The sequence below is a fragment of the Oncorhynchus gorbuscha genome, unplaced genomic scaffold (assembly GCF_021184085.1).
Source record: "Oncorhynchus gorbuscha isolate QuinsamMale2020 ecotype Even-year unplaced genomic scaffold, OgorEven_v1.0 Un_scaffold_21:::fragment_2:::debris, whole genome shotgun sequence".
Taxonomy (NCBI): domain Eukaryota; kingdom Metazoa; phylum Chordata; class Actinopteri; order Salmoniformes; family Salmonidae; genus Oncorhynchus; species Oncorhynchus gorbuscha.
This window is the reverse complement of record NW_025745053.1, coordinates 150,584-170,767: the sequence shown is the minus strand read 5'-3', so window position 1 is coordinate 170,767 and position 20,184 is coordinate 150,584. Positions and strand designations below refer to the sequence as shown.

Here is a 20,184-nt window from a genome sequence, read left to right as displayed (position 1 = left end):
CTCCTCTCTTCCTCTTTCATTTCTTCTCCTCTTCTCCATTCTCTTCAATGGAATTCAATCAAGGCGAACACCTTCACCTCTTTCTCCCCCTCTCGTTAGGAGAATCTGGAGCACCTGACGCTCATTAAGCCGAAAGTCAGCTGGTCGCTAACGGAGACAGCGCGACGGTCCCCTGCATTCCTCCGATAGCTCACCTCATATCTTTATTAAGGCCGGCACAACAACAACAGTGGCGACAGGGCCTTTTCCCATTTCTATCCAGACTGAAGATGCAAATAGCAAATTAAATGGATTTAGTTTCAAACTGTAAGAGATATGTGATTGTATCTTGGGGCTTTTTGTGTTGAGTGGGCAGGTGCACACTTCACAAATAAAGACACCCATGCAGCACTCAACATCACACACACACAGATCCGCACCCCTCCTTCCCTCACACGCACACACACACACACACACACACACACACACACACACACACACACACACACACACACACACACACACACACACACACACACACACACACACACACACACACACACACACACACACACACACACACACACACACACACACACACACACACACACACACACACACACCAATCATCAATCCTCTTTTGACTAAACCTCTCACACCCTCAGCACAGAGGGGCTGCCAGCCAATTTATTTTCCTTTCTGCCACAAAATGAGTTTGGAGAGCTCTCCATGCCCCGGAGCTCAACTAACAAGCTCCCCGTAAGTCCCGAGAGAGACAAGCACTGAACGCTACGCTGCTCTTATCAAATCACAGATAGGAGTATATACACGTTTATATACGTTTATATACACCATGTCCTGTGTGACAGCTAGTCAGCCTTCTATGTGCTCTCATAACCAAGCAGGACCAAGTGGGAGCACTGAGGCTGAAACCTCACAGTCCATCAGCCCATCCAGAGCTGTGATGGTGGTAGTGGAGGGGATTTGTGCTGCTCAATGGAGAGATAAAGAGAGGGATGAGATGAATATCCAGCTGGTATCGCAGACAGGGTACTACAGCCACACTACAGAAGACAGATCCAGGAGAAGAGGGGATGTCCAATAAAAACACATTTTGACCAATGGGTCAAATAATATGTTCAAGGAAAACTTCACAGGTCACGCTGGAATAAATGGTTGGGGAACAGGCGCAGGAATGAGTAATAGGGGTTTTTATTTCCCAAATTACAGTGTGCCATGTAAAGGCATGGGGACAAAGACCAAACAAACACATATACAAAACACAGGGTAGAAACCCAAACAAAAGAGTGAGGAGTGCCTTGAATAAATACACAACCGCACAATGATTATCACACGGGACGAGACCGGTAATCATCTGCACATTAGACGTGGCACGAAAGCCAAAACACAGCACAGGTCCTCACACGACCAACGGACATTGGAACAATAATCGACAGGACAATGGTGAACAAAGGGCACACTTATACAATTACTAATCAACGGGAATAGGGACCAGGTGTGCGTGAGGACAGTTCCGGAGGGATCTGTGACATCACCATTTTCAACTTCATATTCATCTCCAGCACCACCTCAACATGTGAAATGGTACGTTTCTACACCACCGTTAAAACGTATAATAATAAATAACATCAAATTAATCAGAAATACAGTGTAGATGTTAATGTTGTAAATAACTATTGTAGCTGGAAACGGCTGATTCTTTTATGGAATATCGGTGTACAGAGGCCCATTGTCAGCAACCATCACTTCTGTTGTTCAAATACAAATTAAATCAAATGTATTGGTCACATACACATGGTTAGGAAATGTCAATGTGAGTGTAGCAACATGCTTGTGCTTCTAGTTCCGACTATGCAGTAATGAAAATGGCACGTTCCAAGTTTATAATTTGAAAAGGCTAATTCGTTTTTTTCTTTGGAAGTCTGCCTATAAGGCCAACATCCCGGAGTCGCCTCTTCACTGTTGATGTTGAGACTGGTGTTTTGCGGGTATTGTTAAATGAAGCTGCCAGTTGACGACTTGTGAGGCGTCTGTTTCTCAAACTAGACACTAATGTACTCGTCTTCTTTCTCAGTTGTGCACCGGGGCCTCCCACTCCTCTTCCTATTCTGGTAAGAGCCAGTTTGCACTGTCAATTGAAATACATTCATTATGCCTTAATTTATGGATTTCACGTGACTGGGTAGTTGTGCAGCCATGGGTAGGCCTAGGAGGGCATAGGTCCATCTACTTGGGAGCCAGGCCCACCCACTGGGGAGCCAGGCCCAGCCAATCAGAATGAGTTTTTCCCCACAAAAGGGCTTTATTACAGAAAAATACTTTTCAGTCTCATGAGCTGTCCGGGTGGCTGGTCTCAGATGATTCCGCAGGTGAAGAAGCAGGATGTGGAGGTCCTGGGTTGGTGTGGTTACACGTTGTTGTAAGGCCGGTTGGAGGCAGCTTATGGTAGAGAAATAAACATTGACAACTTGGAAGACGACCACCCTTACATATAAAATCCTCAAAGGTTCCTGTGAGAAAGCGGCACCGCTCTGTCAAAAGAGCTCAGAGATTAAAATCGGATTTAGAAGTTTACAAAATCAGACTTTCTTGATATAATATTAATGATAAGTTACAGAAAGACCCCACTGAACAATTCAGAACACGAATAATCATATTTGTCTTGGTAAAATGTATTTTACAACATAAAGAAGTGAAATTTCCTCACCAAACATATGTAGTGATGCTTTGTCCAGTCCTATATAGCATTACTGACCATCTCACAAGTCATGTATATTTTTTATTTAGTTTTTATGAAGTTTATTGGGACAGGGACAATGTACAACAAAAACATACATCTCAGAAGTGAGAACTGATGCGTTTGCACCAGATTTGAGCTTACAGCTAATTTACATCTACGGTCCCAGAATGAACATCAAGAGGCGTGTAATGAATGTCATGAGAGACTACATTACTACAATGTGTACTGTGCTTAATACGGATGAGTCCCCCTCTCAACATAGCAGACACAGAATGTTATGGTGTTTTAATTGCAGTCTTACGATGCTGCTGTTAGCAGTGCCAGGCATAGTAATCGATATGTAGGTGATAATTGATGAGTGCTTCATTTTACTGTGCTCATCCAGGCTCTTCTCTCTGATACTACTGTCTGCAGCTCCCTGGAAGTTAACTGATAATTGAAGAAGAGAAAGATGAGAGAAAAGTGTGTCACAGCACTGAGCTCTAGGAGAGACGATAAGGGGGTGGGTGTGTACAGCATATCACCCCATTGCAGCATGCTACTGCCTGCCTGCGAGCACACACACACATACACTCATGCACACACACACACACACACACACACACACACACACACACACACACACACACACACACACACACACACACACACACACACACACACACACACACACACACACACACACACACACACACGTGCATGGACACACATCAAACAAGTACTGTATGTGCACGCACGCACAGTGAGAGAAGCCAGCCCTGTTAAGCTGCTGCATATCCTAAACAGAGAGAATATGATCCCTCTCTCTCTCTCTCCCAGGTCAGTGTACAGACCACTAGTAATGGTACCTCCCCAAAGTGGGACCAATGAAGATGCAATTTTCCCTTTCCAATTGAGCAATCAATCTCACTTCTCATTCGCTCCACTCAGCCTCATTACTAGGGCTGGGAATTGCCAGGGAACTCACGATACGATATTATCATGGTGAAATCCCTGAGAGGTTTCCTGAGTTATGAAGGATGCCTGTATCTTTGTCATTTCTGGGTGTATTGATACACCATCCAAAGTGTAATTATTAACTTCTACATGCTCAAAGGGATATGAAATGGCAGCTTTTTCCTACCAAAAGGTGCCCTTCTTTGCGAGGCATTGGAAAACTTCCCTGGTCTTTGTGGTTTATTCTGTGTTTGAAATTCACTGCTCAACTGAGGGACCTTACAGTTAATTGTATGTGTGGGGTACAGAGATGGGTTAGTCATTCAAAAATCACCTTGACTAGGAAGAATTCTCAGCAGAAAAACCCTGGAGAATAGCTGTGGTTCAGACAAACAGCATCTCTGTGTATCTACAGTTGAAGTCATACGTTTACATACAACTTAGCCAAATACATTTAAACTCAGTTTTTCACAATTCCTGACATTTAATCATCGTAAAAAATTCCTGTCTTAGGTCAGTTAGGATCACCACTTTATTTTAATGTGAAATGTCAGAATAATAGTAGAGAGAATGATTTATTTTGGGCTTTATTTCTTTCATCACATTCCCAGTGGGTCAGAAGTTTACATATACTCAATTAGTATTTGGTAGCATTTCCTTTAAATTGTTTAACTTGGGTCAAATGTTTCGGGTAGACTTCCACAAGCTTCCCACAATAAGTTGGGTGAATTTTGGCCCATTCCTCCTGACAGAGCTTGTGTAACTGAGTCAGGTTTGTAGGCCTCCTTGCTCACACACGCTTTTCAGTTCTGCCCACAAATGTTCTATAGGATTGAGGTCAGGGCTTTGTGATGGCCACTCCAATACCTTGACTTTCTTGTCCTTAAGCCATTTTGCCACAACTGGAAGTATGCTTGGGGTCATTGTCCATTTGAAAGACTCATTTGCGACCAAGCTTTAACTTTCTGACTGATGTCTTGAGATGTTCCTTCAATATATCCAAATTATTTTTCTCATGATGCCATCTATTTTGTGAAGTGCACCAGTCCCTCCTGCAGCAAAGCACCCCCACATCATGATGCCTCCACCCCCGTGCTTCACGGTTGGGATGGTGTTCTTCGGCTTGCAAGCTCCCCCTTTTCCTCCAAACATTACGATGGTCATTATGGCCAAACAGTTCTATTTTTGTTTCATCAGACCAGAGGACATTTCTCCAAAAAGTACAATCTTTGTCCCCATGTGCAGTTGCAAACCGTAGTCTGGCTTTATTATGACAGTTTTGGAGCAGTGGCTTCTTCCTTGCTGAGCGGCCTTTCTGGTTATGTCGATATAGGACTCGTTTTACCCGGGGTATAGATACTTTGGTACCTGTTTCCTTCAGCATCTTCCTTTGCTGTTGTTCTGAGATTGTTTTGCACTTTTTGCACCAAAGTACGTTCATCTCTACGAGATAGAATGCGTCTCCTTCCTGAGCGGTATGATGTGGTCCCATGGTGTTTATACTTGCGTACTATTTTGTACAGATGAACGTGGTACCTTCAGGCGTTTGGAAATTGCTCCCAAGGATGAACCAGACTTCTAGAATTATATATTTTTTCTACAATCTTGTCTGATTTCTTTTGATTTTCCCATGATGTCAAGCAAAGAGGCACTGGTTTTGAAGGTAGGCCTTGAAATCCATGTCAATTAGCCTATCATAAGCTTCTAAAGCCATTACATAATTTTCTGGAATTTTCCAAGCTGTTTAAAGGCACAGTCAATTTAGTCTATGTAAACTTCTGACCCACTGGAATTGTGATACAGCGAATGATAAGTGAAATAATCTGTCTGTAAACAATTGTTGGAAAAATTACTTGTGTCATGCACAAAGTAGATGTCCTAACTGACTTGCCAAAACTATAGTTTGTTAACAAGAAATGTGTGGAGTGGTTGAAAAACAAGTTTTAATGACTCCAACCTAAGTGAATGTAAACTTCGGACTTCAACTGTACATGCCGTGATGGAAACAATTGGTGGTGACATTCTTTAGTCACAAAACTACTGACATTGAGCCACTACTAAGAGGCACTCTTTCCTCTTGTCAAACAATTCTAATAATGCCCCAGGGCAGTGATTGGGGACATTGCCCTGTGTAGGGTGCTGTCTTTCGAATGGGACGTTAAACAGGTGTACCTTCCCTCTGTTCTATTCTACCAACTTGCTAAAATGGCTGTGTTGTTTTCCTGTCTTAGGGATCTGTAATAGGCCTATTATAGGCTTTATACAGTAAGCCTCTTTGTAAAGCTTTTTACAATTTGAAGTGACTTTGAGGCTAATATACCTAGCCAGGCAGGTGTATGACTTTGGGTAACCATGGCCCAGAGCAACAGCATAGCCAATATCGTGTCAACAGCCAATTCACATTAACTTGTTGCATATCACAGTAAACACAGGAGCCACTGGCAGCATGTTGATGATGTCATGGCCTCTGTCTGGTAGGAAGACAGGGATCTTATTTTAACCACATCTCCCAATAGGCTTCTGGTAAAAATATGAATAGTTAGGACAATGCAGTCAGGTCAAATAAAATAAAAGGTTATTTGTCACATGCTTGGTAAACAACAGGTGTAGACTAACAGTGAAATGCTTACTTATGGGCCTTTCCCAAAAATAGAAAAATAATAATGCAAGCAATAAATAGACGGGGTGTGGCGGCGGACTTTACAAATGACCTGCCAGGACATGAGGCCTATTACCCATTCCAACATAATCACAGCTCGGTCTGATGGGCCCTGCTCCCCGTAGAGAATAGAAATGTGCCAAACATCATAAATGACACATCCCTGGGTTTGGGTTTCTTCCCCTATGAAAATGTCCGACAGGGTCACTTTGTGTCCTCCGATAAGGAAATATGAAAAGGAGCTGCATGCGAGATCTCTCAATGACTCCCTTCGGTCGTATGCTTAGCTGGAAGCAGTTTGTTAATTGAAGCGGAATCTTGCAGCTTTATGAAACACGGTCTAGTGAGCAGATTACTCTGACATAAGTATATATAATTCATGTATAATTCTCCAATCAGGAGCTGTTTAGATTCACACACACACTAAAGCACACACACAAACACACACATATGTACACCCACACACTGGTACAGAACAGATGCACTCTGGAGAGCAATCCATTTTCACCACTAAGCCTTAGTGAGGAAGGGTAAGGCTATCGATAAAACCGTCTATCCCCCAGATCCCCCTTCACCTGCCCGTCGAACATCTCATTCCAAAATCACAAGCATTAATATATGGTGTTGGTCCCCCTTTTTTTTGCTATTCATCCAGAATGTCATTGTGTGCTATAGCGTTAAGATTTCCCTTCAATGGAACTAAGGGGCCCAGTCCGAACCATGAAAACCCCTCCAGACCATTATTCCTCATCCACCAGACTTTACAGTTGGCACTATGCATTCAGGCAGGTAGTGTTCTCCTGGCATTCGCCAAACCCAGATTTGTCCATCCAACTGCCAGATGGTGAAGCGTGATTCATCACTCCAGAGAACGCGTTTTCAATGCTCCAGAATCCAATGGCAGTGAGCTTTATACCACTCCAGCCGACGCTTGGCATTGCGCATGGCGATCTTATGCTTGTGTGCGGCTGCTCAGCCATGGAAACCCATTTCATGAAGCTCCCAACAAACAGTTATTGTGCAATTTTCAGCACTCAGTGGTCCCGTTCTGTGAGCTTGTGTGGCCTAACACCTCGCGGCTGAGTTGTTGTTGCTCCTAGATGTTTCCACTTAAAAATAACAGCACTTACAGTTGACCGGGGCAGCTCTAGCAGGGCAGAAATTTGATGAACTGACTTGTTGGAAAGGTGGCATTCTATGATGGTGCCATGTTGAAAGTCACTAAACTCTCCAGTACAGGCCATTCTACTGTCAATGTTTGTCTATGGAAATTGCATGGCTGAGTGCTCAATTTTATACACCTGTCCGCAACGGATGTGGCTGAAATAACTGAATCCACATACTTTTAGCTATGTAGTGTATAACCTCAACCTTTTAACATTAAAAACATTTGAATGTCTATAAAACAGGATGAAAGAGAGAGGGGGTAGAAGCTAGAAGACCTATGGACCAGGGTGGTGATAAACAGAGCAATGGTTTTTGAGTCTGTGATACTCTCTCTCTCCCTCTCTCCCTCTCTCCGGGTACAGGTGTGGATAGGCTGGCTGGGGATGGAGAGACAAGCAGGAGATGGATAATGGAAATAAAATTACTTCCATCTAACCTGTCAGGTGTCCAGCGGTCTGCATTCTTTCTGTCTGCTGGTTGTGTTTCTACGTCCACAGTGTTTTCACTCTGTAATGAGGAGTAGGAGCCTAGAGCCTCAGGTCGCTGTGTAAGGATCCATTCCATACTTGACATGACTTCTCAATTTTCATGTGTATTTTTATTGGAGCATGAAATTACCTTGCGATCCCTTAGGGGGGAAATGTACGTGTGTTTGAAAAATTCAACACAGAGTTTGGTTGGCTGTGCCTTACTCATACATGAGGAAATGGCCCGTGCAGCTCCAAGATGTGTGACATGGATACATGTGTATATGTGTTTTGTGACACAGTCTGTTCTGTATGTGTTTATTTTGTAGTGAGATGTGTGTGTGTGTGTGTCCACCTGGGTGCATGAGCATGCACGTGTCTGATGGTCTGATGTGACATCATTGGTCTTCACCCTTGCTTGATGAACCAATAGACAAAAGAAGAAAGGCCTACTGTAAACTGGTGAAGGATGACTTTACAGAGGCTTTGTTAGAGGGCCTGTAGGAGGCACTCTTTCCTCTTGTCAAAAAATATAATGATGCCCCAGGGCAGTGATTGGGGACATTGCCCTGTGTAGGGTGCAGTCTTTCGAATGGGACGTTAAACAGGTGTCCTGACTCTCTGTCGTCACTAAGCATCCCATTGTACTTGTAAGATTAGGGGTGTTAACCCCTCTGTCCTGGCTAAATTCCCAATCTGGCCCTCATACCCTCATGGTCACCTAATCATCCCCAAGCTTCCAATTGGCTCATTCATCCCCCTCCTCTTCCCTGTAACTATTCCCCAGGTTGTTGCTGTAAATGAGAATGTGTTCTCAGTCAACTTACCTGGTCAAATAAAAGATTGTGCCTGAAATTGTGTAACTATTGGGCCAGTAAAGATATTTTATGTCTCTCTCCTTCAGGCATTAGACTAAGAAAAGGTCTCTATATTTACATCCTATTTAGTACTGCAAGTCCTAAGACAGTGATGTCCTGATCAATCACAATGACCCAGAAAAACAACCATCCATCCAGTGCCTCCATAACACATCTACTTTGATTCCATGATGGTCCATAACAGGTTTGTTTGTATTTGGCAGAATCCTTGAACACACCCAGCGCAGGGCGCTCCTCATCAAATACAGCTGGCCAGCTACATCATTATTAGGCTAGGAGAGGTTTAGACCAGGGGTAAGCAGCTCTGATTTTATGAGCCAGACAGTCATTATCGGGGAAGGCTCTGTTACGACCTGGAGATCTGCAGGTCCAGCAGTCTACAGGTCTGTCGGTGTGCAGGTCTAGCAGTCTACAGGTCTGTCGGTCTGCAGGTCAAGCAGTCTACAGGTCTGTCGGTCTGCAGGTCTAGCAGTCTACAGGTCTGTCGGTCTGCAGGTCTAGCAGTTTACAGTTCTGGAGGTCTGCAGCACGGTGGGATCCAGTTCAGCCCAATCCACTTTGGCCACTAGCAGGCAGGGGAGGAGTTCTAATCAGAGCACACAGCACGCACTCAGACAGAGACAGACAAACACAGTGACAGGGACAGTGATTGCCCACAGCGACCTGATTGGTTGGCAGGAGCTGAGTGCAGAATCCCAGATTAAACCTCTCAACTTGACCCACGGAGGAGAAGCACTCAGAACCCACCTAATGCAGCGGAACAGGGTGTGTACTACTGTATGTGTGCCTGTGGTGTCATTTCTGACCCATTTCACTGTAACCTAACTGAATATAACCACCACTGTGTGGGAACCAAAGTGGGCCACACTGCCACACAGAAGATGAAATATTGTCCAATGTACCAAAGAAAACACACTGTTGTTCACTGTCCTAGTCCTAACTGTCCACTACTCATCACATGAAAACACCCTCAGCAGCTCATCTGCATGTTGTGAAATACTGAATAATCAATGGCTCAAGCCCAGAACAAAACCATTCATTCATTGGGAGAAACAACCATGTGACTAATAAGGACGTAGCTCACAATCACATGTCCTTTAGCTCCACATACCTTCTCTTTGCCTCTCTTAGGCTCCTCCCCTTCTCTAGCTCAAGGACATGCTTCCCCAGCCCCTACAAACAAAGGACAACAGCCCTTCCTGAAATTCACATATACAATGGGGGCAGGATCGGTGTTGTGTTTCCTAGAAAAGTAGTGGCAAAATGAGTGGTGGTTGCAAAACAAAGGGAGTGCATTAGGCCCTGTTGGGATCGACTGCTAAAGAAGTCTGTGTCCCTAAGCAGCTCACCCCTTGTTCCCACAATATCACATTGTTCTGGGGTGATGAGAGCCCACGAATAAACACTGTTCTGGGGTAATGAGAGCCCACGAATAAACACTGTTCTGGGGTAATGAGAGACCACGAATAAACACTGTTCTGGGGTGATGAGAGCCCACGAATAAACACTGTTCTGGGGTAATGAGAGTCCACAAATAAACACTGTTCTGGGGTAATGAGAGCCCACAAATAAACACTGTTCTGGGGTAATGAGAGTCCACAAATAAACACTGTTCTGGGGTAATGAGAGTCCACAAATAAACACTGTTCTGGGGTAATGAGAGTCCACAAATAAACACTGTTCTGGGGTAATGAGAGTCCACAAATAAACGCTGTTCTGGGGTAATGAGAGCCCACAAATAAACACTGTTCTGGGGTGATGAGAGCCCACAAATAAACACTGTTCTGGGGTAATGAGAGCCCACAAATAAACACTGTTTATGCGAGTAAAACCAAATGCATGCTTTTCAACCGATCGCTGCCTGCACCCGCATGCCCGACTAGCATCACCACCCTGGATGGTTCCGACCTTGAATATGTGGACATCTATAAGTACCTAGGTGTCTGGCTAGACTGCAAACTCTCCTTCCAGACCCACATCAAACATCTCCAATCAAAAATCAAATCAAGAGTCGGCTTTCTATTCCGCAACAAAGCCTCCTTCACTCACGCTGCCAAGCTTACCCTAGTTAAACTGACTATCCTACCGATCCTCGACTTCGGCGATGTCATCTACAAAATGGCTTCCAACACTCTACTCAGCAAACTGGATGCAGTCTATCACAGTGCCATCCGTTTTGTCACTAAAGCACCTTATACCACCCACCACTGCGACTTGTATGCTCTAGTCGGCTGGCCCTCACTACATATTCGTCGCCAGACCCACTGGCTCCAGGTCATCTACAAGTCCATGCTAGGTAAAGCTCCGCCTTATCTCAGTTCACTGGTCACGATGGCAACACCCATCCGTAGCACGCGCTCCAGCAGGTGTATCTCACTGATCATCCCTAAAGCCAACACATCATTTGGCCGCCTTTCGTTCCAGTACTCTGCTGCCTGTGACTGGAACGAATTGCAAAAATCGCTGAAGTTGGAGACTTTTATCTCCCTCACCAACTTCAAACATCAGCTATCCGAGCAGCTAACCGATCGCTGCAGCTGTACATAGTCTATAGGAAAATAGCCCACCCATTTTCACCTACCTCATTCCCATACTGTTTTTTATACTGTTTTTATTTATTTATTTTTCTGCTCTTTTGCACACCAATATCTCTACCTGTACATGACCTGATCATTTATCACTCCAGTGTTAATCTGCAAAACTGTATTATTCGCCTACCTCCTCATGCCTTTTGCACACATTGTATATAGACTGCCCATTTTTTTCTACTGTGTTATTGACTTGTTAATTGTTTATTCCATGTGTAACTCTGTGTTGTCTGTTCACACTGCTATGCTTTTATCTTGGCCAGGTCGCAGTTGCAAATGAGAACTTGTTCTCAACTAGCCTACCTGGTTAAATAAAGGTGAAATAAAAAAATAAAAAAAATAAAATAAACTGTTCTGGGGTGATGAGAGCCCACAAATAAACACTGTTCTGGGGTAATGAGAGCCCACAAATAAACACTGTTCTGGGGTAATGAGAGTCCACAAATAAACACTGTTCTGGGGTAATGAGAGTCCACAAATAAACACTGTTCTGGGGTAATGAGAGTCCACAAATAAACACTGTTCTGGGGTAATGAGAGCCCACAAATAAACACTGTTCTGGGGTAATGAGGGCCCACAAATAAACACTGTTCTGGGGTAATGAGAGTCCACAAATAAACACACCAGTAAACAGAAAACACTGGCCAGTCTACCCACAACCTCCAAGAAAGAGAGAGAGTGGTGGAGAACAAGAGAGAGAGACTGGGAGTGAAAGTGAGAGAGAGGTAGTGAGAATGAGAAAAAGAAACAGAGGGAAACCAAGTTAAAGAGAGAGAAAGAAAGGAGGGAAATATGCCCTGTGGAATTTTTCTTCGCCCTCTCACCATTCAGGTTTCCAATTAAGGGCAGTATCTTCCCTGATTTCCTTCCCCCTGCAAGGACCCCATACATTTAGACCCACCTCTGTCTCCATTCATCTCAGTTGGAGCTGCTGCAGGACCCAACCCCACAACCCCTCCCCTCCCTACCACAGACCCCCCCCTCCATCAAATCCAGCTTCATCACCTTCAGAGGGTCAAAAAAGCTGGAATGGGAATCAATGCTCTTGGAATGAGAGGGGGAATGAGCAGGGATAGGAGATAATAACTTCATCAGCAGTGTTCTGTGTCTCTTTTGGAAAGGGAAGGGGTTGCAATCATTCCACTTTCCTTTGTCCATTTTTGTGCAATCTCTGCTTATCAAACATGTCTCTGATCATAGTAGTGCAGTAGAACCAGGCAGCCAAAACCACTCAAATGTATCTAATTATCATCATCGAGAGAGAGCTGTCCTAACTTAGCCTCAGCGGTTCCCCGACTCCCCTACTCTTGACCCATAACTATTTCAATTGGTTTAGAAGTGTGGATGGTTGATGCATTATAGTCCATTTATATGATGAAAGACTGATGGTTTTTAAACACATTGTCTAATATCACAGGAGGCATACCAACTAGCAGCAGAACCCAATGGGTCACAGCAGCAGAACCCAATGGGCTAGCCAGGCAAAGCAGCTTGTCTAATATCACAGGAGACAGACCAACTAGCAGCAGAACCCAATGGGTCACAGCAACAGAACCCAATGGGCTAGCCAGGCAAAGCAGCTTGTCTAATATCACAGGAGACAGACCAACTAGCAGCAGAACCCAATGGGCTAGCCAGGCAAAGCAGCTTGTCTAATATCACAGGAGACAGACCAACTAGCAGCAGAACCCAATGGGCTAGCCAGGCAAAGCAGCTTGTCTAATATCACAGGAGACAGACCACCTAGCAGCAGAACCCAATGGGCTAGCCAGGCAAAGCAGCTTGTCTAATATCACAGGAGACAGACCAACTAGCAGCAGAACCCAATGGGCTAGCCAGGCAAAGCAGCTTGTCTAATATCACAGGAGACAGACCACCTAGCAGCAGAACCCAATGGGCTAGCCAGGCAAAGCAGCTTGTCTAATATCACAGGAGACAGACCAACTAGCAGCAGAACCCAATGGGCTAGCCAGGCAAAGCAGCTGGTCGAGCTCAATACTACAGCAGCATTACTTACACACCCAGACAGGAGCCACAGAATACCAATCAATTATTTACAAACCTCCTTTTATTACCTTCATACACACGTCTCTCTGACTGACTGACTGAGAACAGAGACAGAGTGGGTAGTGAAGCCAGGGATAGACAGGCACACATAACAGTCCTGGATCAGAAGTATCAGCTATGCAAAGAATTCTCTTTTCCATGGGGCAAGCACAATACAGCAGCGGTACCCTGTTTAGCATAGCCAACCAACCACACAGCTAGCCAGCCAACCACACAGCTAGCCAGCCAACCACACAGCTAGCCTGCCAACCACACAGCTAGCCAGCCAACCACACAGCTAGCCAGCCAACCACACAGCTAGCCAACCAACCACACAGCTAGCCAGCCAACCACACAGCTAGCCAGCCAACCACACAGCTAGCCTGCCAACGACACAGCTAGCCAGCCAACCACACAGCTAGCCTGCCAACCACACAGCTAGCCAGCCAACCACACAGCTAGCCTGCCAACCACACAGCTAGCCAGCCAACCACACAGCTAGCCTGCCAACCACACAGCTAGCCAGCCAACCACACAGCTAGCCAGCCAACCACACAGCTAGCCTGCCAACCACACAGCTAGCCAGCCAACCACACAGCTCGCCTGCCAACCACACAGCTAGCCAGCCAACCACACAGCTAGCCAACCAACCACACAGCTAGCCAGCCAACCACACAGCTAGCCAGCCAACCACACAGCCAGCCAAACAGCCAGTCATTCAGTCATCCAGTGAGAGTGAGTTTGTTTTGCAGTCAGCAAGACAGCCAGCTACCCACCCAGCCAGCCAGCCAGCCAGCCAGCCAGCCAGCCAGCCAGCCAGCCAGCCCCGGTTCTGAGAGCTTGGCCAAGGCTACGGTCAGTTATCAGCCCCCCTCCCTGCTCTCCTCTCATCCATAAAGGGACGGCAGGAGAGAGGGGCCTCCTTTTGTCCACTCCAGATTAGTTAACACAGAGGGAGGGCAGAGATTGAGAGAAGAGGACATTTGATTTCTCCTGAGAGTATTAACTGAGCATAACGCAATATCTGTAGAGTAAAGAGTGTTTTTAACGGAAGCTTTTATGAGGATAGAAAGACTTTCCTGTAGCTGAGGATAGAAAGACTTGCACAAATGACTGTAAGCTTCCTCCATATATTATATTAGACTTGCACAAAGCAGCTTCCTCCCACGGTTTTCTATTCAACTCTGTCCAGTAAACATACCGCCAAATGGTTAGCAGTCCAAACAAAAACACAACTCTCTATCAAAAAAAATCTAATCGCCCACTTCTTCATTCTACACAATATACTGGACAACATATCATTGTGGTTCAGTCTGACCATGTATGAGGTCCCAAACTTCAATGTTTTTATTCCAAGCCCGGTGAATTTATATGGACCATTGAAGAAAGCCTACTTAACCTAGCCATCTCAACACAGCGTAACCTTTAGCCAAACCCAGCTAAACCCAATCCAGCTAGACAAAGCCGTGGTCAACCCAACTGAGCCCAGCCAAACCAAACACGGACCGACCATAGTAAACCCAGCTCAGCCCAATCCCACCCCTCCCAGCCTGGCAGTCCACCATGTCTTACCTCTCAACACGGCCCGACCATAGTAAACCCAGCTCAGCTCAATCCCACCCCTCCCAGCCTGGCAGTCCACCATGTCTTACCTCTCGTTGCTTCTCCATCTCAGCCTGCAGGACCTGCTTGGCCACCTCTAGGTCCTGGAGCCTGACCCTCAGCTCCTCGTTCTCCTGCTCCAGACGACCCCTCTTCTTCTCCACAGAGTCCAACTCGTTGTGCAGCCGGATGGACACGTCTTTAGCCACCTGACGTCCAAAGGAGGAGAGAAGAGAGAGAAGACATGAGGGAGGGTGGACAGCATCAGTATGATCCACATGCCATGATCCAGAATCACACTAAAGGACTAAATGAGTCATACTAGAAATGCCCTATAAAGCCTTCACACTGTAAAAAGTCATTTATTTAAAGTATGGCCACATATATATGCCTAAGAAATGTATGGCTCTCTACTAATGATGTCTTCACAGCACAGTAATAAATCACACCATACTGTAGCTTATCACGAATGTGTTACAGCAGTAAGTAACACATTATTTGGATAGTATGACCCAGCATTATCACTAATATGTGTAGGAGTGGAGCAGAGAGCAGCTCTGAGATGATCATGTGTTGACATGTCGCTACAGAACAAGACTGTTATAACCGGCTGATCTTCTTAAAAGGCCCAATGCAGCCGTTTCAAACTCATTATCAAATAATTTCTGGGTGACAATTAAGTACCTCACTGGGATTGTTTTCAATGAAAAGGGTCCAAATGAAACAAAAAATGCTTCTTAGCAAAGGGAATTTCTCAAGCAACAACTATGCTAAGACTGGTAGTGGTCTGAGTGGGGAGGGACAATCTGAAAACTAGCTGTTATTGGAACTCTCTTTCTTATTGGTCTGTTAACTAATTTACCGCCTGGCGATGTCACCAGGCAGGCCAAAACTCAAACAGCTCTTACACTGAAAGGGCATTATCATAATTTTCACAATTTCATATTATTACTCCAACTTCATAGAGTGGAAATATATATAAAACGGAGATAAATCACGTTTCTGACTGGACTGGCCCTTTAAAGTTGTGTTCCTCTGAGTTGGGGATAAACACAGACCCTCCAGATGAGTGTATGATGTTCTGTTGGGCCAACAACAACATAAGGTGCAGATTTGATCATAACAAAGAACCGTGTGTGTGTGTGTGTGTGTGTGTGTGTGTGTGTGTGTGTGTGTGTGTGTGTGTGTGTGTGTGTGTGTGTGTGTGTGTGTGTGTGTGTGTGTGTGTGTGTGTGTGTGTGTGTGTCTGTATATCACAAGGCACTATAACAGGTTGTTCAATCCAAAAGCAAATCCAACTGCCTGGTTCTAATTGTTTATATGGAAAGGAGGTGACATGTCAAGGGTAGATATTCATACGATAGATGGGAAACATATCCATAACATTTGAGTGGATTGTCATCTTTATGTCAAATGTTCTGGAAACACTTTATATTGAAAATGTAAACAGAATGATACAAGGCACATTATTATTATTTCATTTTCACCCGTACTCTATGTGTCTCCCTCTTTACATCATCATAGCATGAGATGGGAGTCTATTGGTATAGGATGGTACAGTGCTGATCTCATTGAATGAGGAAGAGGGTGACAGGAAACAGGGCCTGTGTGTGTGTGTGTGTGTGTGTGTGTGTGTGTGTGTGTGTGTGTGTGTGTGTGTGTGTGTGTGTGTGTGTGTGTGTGTGTGTGTGTGTGTGTGTGTGTGTGTGTGTGTGTGTGTGTGTGTGTGTGTGTGTGTGTGTGTGTGTGTGTGTGTGTGTGTGTGTGTGTGTGTGTGTGTGCATTGGGGTATTCTCTCTGCCCCTGAATCAGAGCCAATGTGCAGCTGGGAACCACAATGCCCCTCTGTGCTGCCCACTCTGAGCTGGACCAACTGCCCAGTTCACCACCACGCTCTAATTAATTTCTCTCACTCTCTCCTACGTATATCCCTTTGTGTGTTGCTTGGCCGTTTTTAATGCTCCTTCACTTTTAAGGAAGGAAAACAACAGAGACAGAGACAATATATTATTTACAAACCACATTTTTATTCACCTTTATACACACACAAATCTGTGATTATCTTTCTCTCTTTCCTTATACTTCTTTGCCCCTCCCTCTCTGCCCTCTCCTCTCCGTACTGTAGAAGGGAGAAGGGAGACAGGCGGGGAGACGGACTGCATGGTCAAATCAATGCCTCTTTCATTAGCGTTCTGGGAGGTTTCCAGGCTCTGTTTTTAGACTTTGATGCTTTATGGTGATTGGGCCCCATTGGCAGTAAACAACAGCCTTTATTAATGGCCTGTTAACTTAACACACATTCAATGAGAGGACTCTCCCTCTCGCAGTTAAGCTCCTTTCCAAACACTGCTTTGTCTGCCCTCACCTCCCAATAAATATAATGCTTTGATATGTAAGGAGAAAAAACACAGAGTCCCCCCTAGGTACAGATCTAGGATCAGCTTGCTCTCTCCCAATCTTAACCTTAACCAATAGTAGGAAGAAATCACCGTCTAGGGTCACCCAACGAGCGGTTTTAGCATTGGTGAGAGAGGCCCCAGCTGGCACTAGAAGATGTGACAGGCATACAGTCAGTGTGTATGTAGGGGGGAGTGACTGCTACATTATGGTCAAGTCCCAGCCTTCAAACATCTATCAGCCAGCCCTCCTACCTATACACTTGAGATGCCCTCTATTCTCTGTGGTCCACTGGACAGAGTCAGACAAAATCAAAAGGAGACATTTAACCATCAAAAGGGCGTCTTTCATGTATTTGTGTGTATGTGTATGTGTGTGTCTACATGCGCGTATGTGTATTTGCATGCATGCGTGCATTGGAATGTGTGTGTGTGCTTGCTGAAGCAGATCCCTGTTCGCTCTCTGATCCTGCCTGTCAGCATTGTCACAGCTAGAACTGTTCCTCACACTGCCGTTTTCCAAAGACTTCCCTGTACATTTTATCATCAGGGTTTTGCATGTTGGCAGTAAGCGCAGGATGGGGTAGTGTGTAAAGCATTGGCCATGGCTACGTCACAAATGGCAGCCTATTCCGTATGTAGTGAACTACTTTTGAACAGGGCTCATAGGGTTCTGCTCAAAAGTAGAGCACTATTTAGGGAATAGGCTGCCATTTGCAATGTTGCCAACTTGATTAGCCGATGTCATACTGACTTTACTGTCTTAAAGAGATGTTGTATTTTCTACTTTAATGAGCTAAGAAAGTACTTACAAAGGAGAGCATACTCTATGAAAGCATTGAGTATATACTATATAGAGTATATACTATGAATCTTAGCTATTTAAATGATGATGGGATCCAGTATTGCAGTATCAGCGAACAGGCTCACTGGTGCACTTTTATGTACCTATCATCTAGTTGTTATCCTTCCTGTTGCAGCCTCCAGAAACAGAGAATAGTACATCTTCTTCCATTCTGTGTATGCCTGCCTGGCTGACACATGGAGACGGTTTCTATGTGTATGGTATCTCCAGGATGCTGCTCTTACTGCTGCCCAGCTGTTGTCTGCAGTCCTTTGTAGCTCAGTTGGTAGAGCATGGCGCTTGTAACATCAGGGTAGTATGTTTGATTCCCGGGACCACCCATATGTAAAATCCATGTACGCACGACTCTAAGTTGCTTTGGATAAAAGTGTCTGCTAAATGGCATATATGATTTATTTGTCTGCTGCTGAGAGAGGGATGGAGAGAGGGAAAGTGGAGAGAGAGAGAGGGAATCCACCCTCATCTCCCTCTCACACTAACCTCTCCTTTCCCTCCCTATATGCTAAGCAATATTGTGCTGCTATTTGTATTGATTTGGCCAAAGCTTTTGATACGGTAGACCATTCCATTCTTGTGGACCGGGTAAGGAGTATTGGTGTCTCTGAGGGGTCTTTGGGCTGATTTGCTAACTACCTCTCTCAAAGAGTGCAGTACATAAAGTCAGAAAATCTGCTCTCAGCCACATCCTGTCACCAAGGGAGTACAGCAAGGCTCGATCCTAGGCCCCACGCTCTTCTCAATTTACATCAACAGCATAGCTCAGGTAGTAGGAAGCTCTCTCACCCATTTATATGCAGATGATACAGTCTTATACTCAGCTGGCCCCTCCCCGGATTTTGTGTTAAACGCTCTAAAACAAAGCTTTCTTAGTGTGCAACAAGCTTTCTCTACCCGTAACCTTGTTCTGAACACCTCCAAAACAAAGGTCATGTGGTTTGGTAAGAACAATGCCCCTCCCCTCACCAGTGTTATTCCTACCTCTGAGGGTTTAGAGCTTGAGGTAGTCACCTCATACAAGTACTTGGGAGTATGGCTAGACGGTGCAATGTCCTTCTCTCAGCACATATAAAAGCTGCAGGCTAAAGTTAAATCTAGACTTGGTTTCCTCTATCATAATCACTCCTCTTTCACCCCAGCTGCCAAACTAACCCTGATTCAGATGACCATCCTACCCATGCTAGATTACGGAGACATAATTTATAGATCGGCAGGTAAGGGTGCTCTCGAGCGGCTAGATGTTCTTTACTATTCTTTACTATTTACTATTATTATATATATTATTATATATATTTACTATTATATATAATCCAAGATGGCGTAGCAGTAAGTCGTCCTGTCGTATCGTCCTGTCGTATCGTGTCCCCTGTATCTATCGTTTCTTTTTCGTTTGACTTATTTTTCTCCGCATATCTTTAAAAACATTTTGCTAAACCTAAGCTTCCAAATACTCTCCTGCAACCCGCCTCACCCAATGTAGCTACTTTTTCCTAAAGTATTTATATTTACTTCGGAACCGGAACCCCTCAACTGAAGCTAGCCAGCTAACCACCAGCTATGCTAGCGGTCTTCAGCTAACCGGTCATCAGCTAACCTTTTGCTCGGAAAGCTCTCGCCAGTTCGAACAACGCAACGCTAACCAGAGCATAACGGACCCATTTATTTTTTATCCCCGGATTCCCACCGCAAACGGAACATTTTTCAGCTGGATCTTCACAACTAGCTATCGAGCTAAACCGCAACCCCGGATGATTACTCCTGGCTAGCGTTTCCACCCACTTAGCTTGAAGCCAGCCCGGCCAGAGCACCTGTGCTTACCACCGTAGCATACTCCTGGGCTACA

The 20,184-nt window shown here is 44.9% G+C and overlaps 1 protein-coding gene across 5 annotated transcripts in view; it reads right to left on the bottom strand.

The window, feature by feature from the left end:
- LOC124017457 (protein SOGA1-like) overlaps positions 1-20,184 on the bottom strand; it is an 80,467-nt gene that overhangs the window by 43,698 nt on the left and 16,585 nt on the right. For all 5 annotated transcript variants that reach the window (XM_046332647.1, XM_046332650.1, XM_046332649.1 and 2 more), the window contains exon 3: positions 15,134-15,292. In XM_046332647.1, the coding sequence (XP_046188603.1) occupies positions 15,134-15,292 (159 nt within the window). The remainder of the gene's footprint in view (positions 1-15,133; positions 15,293-20,184) is intronic.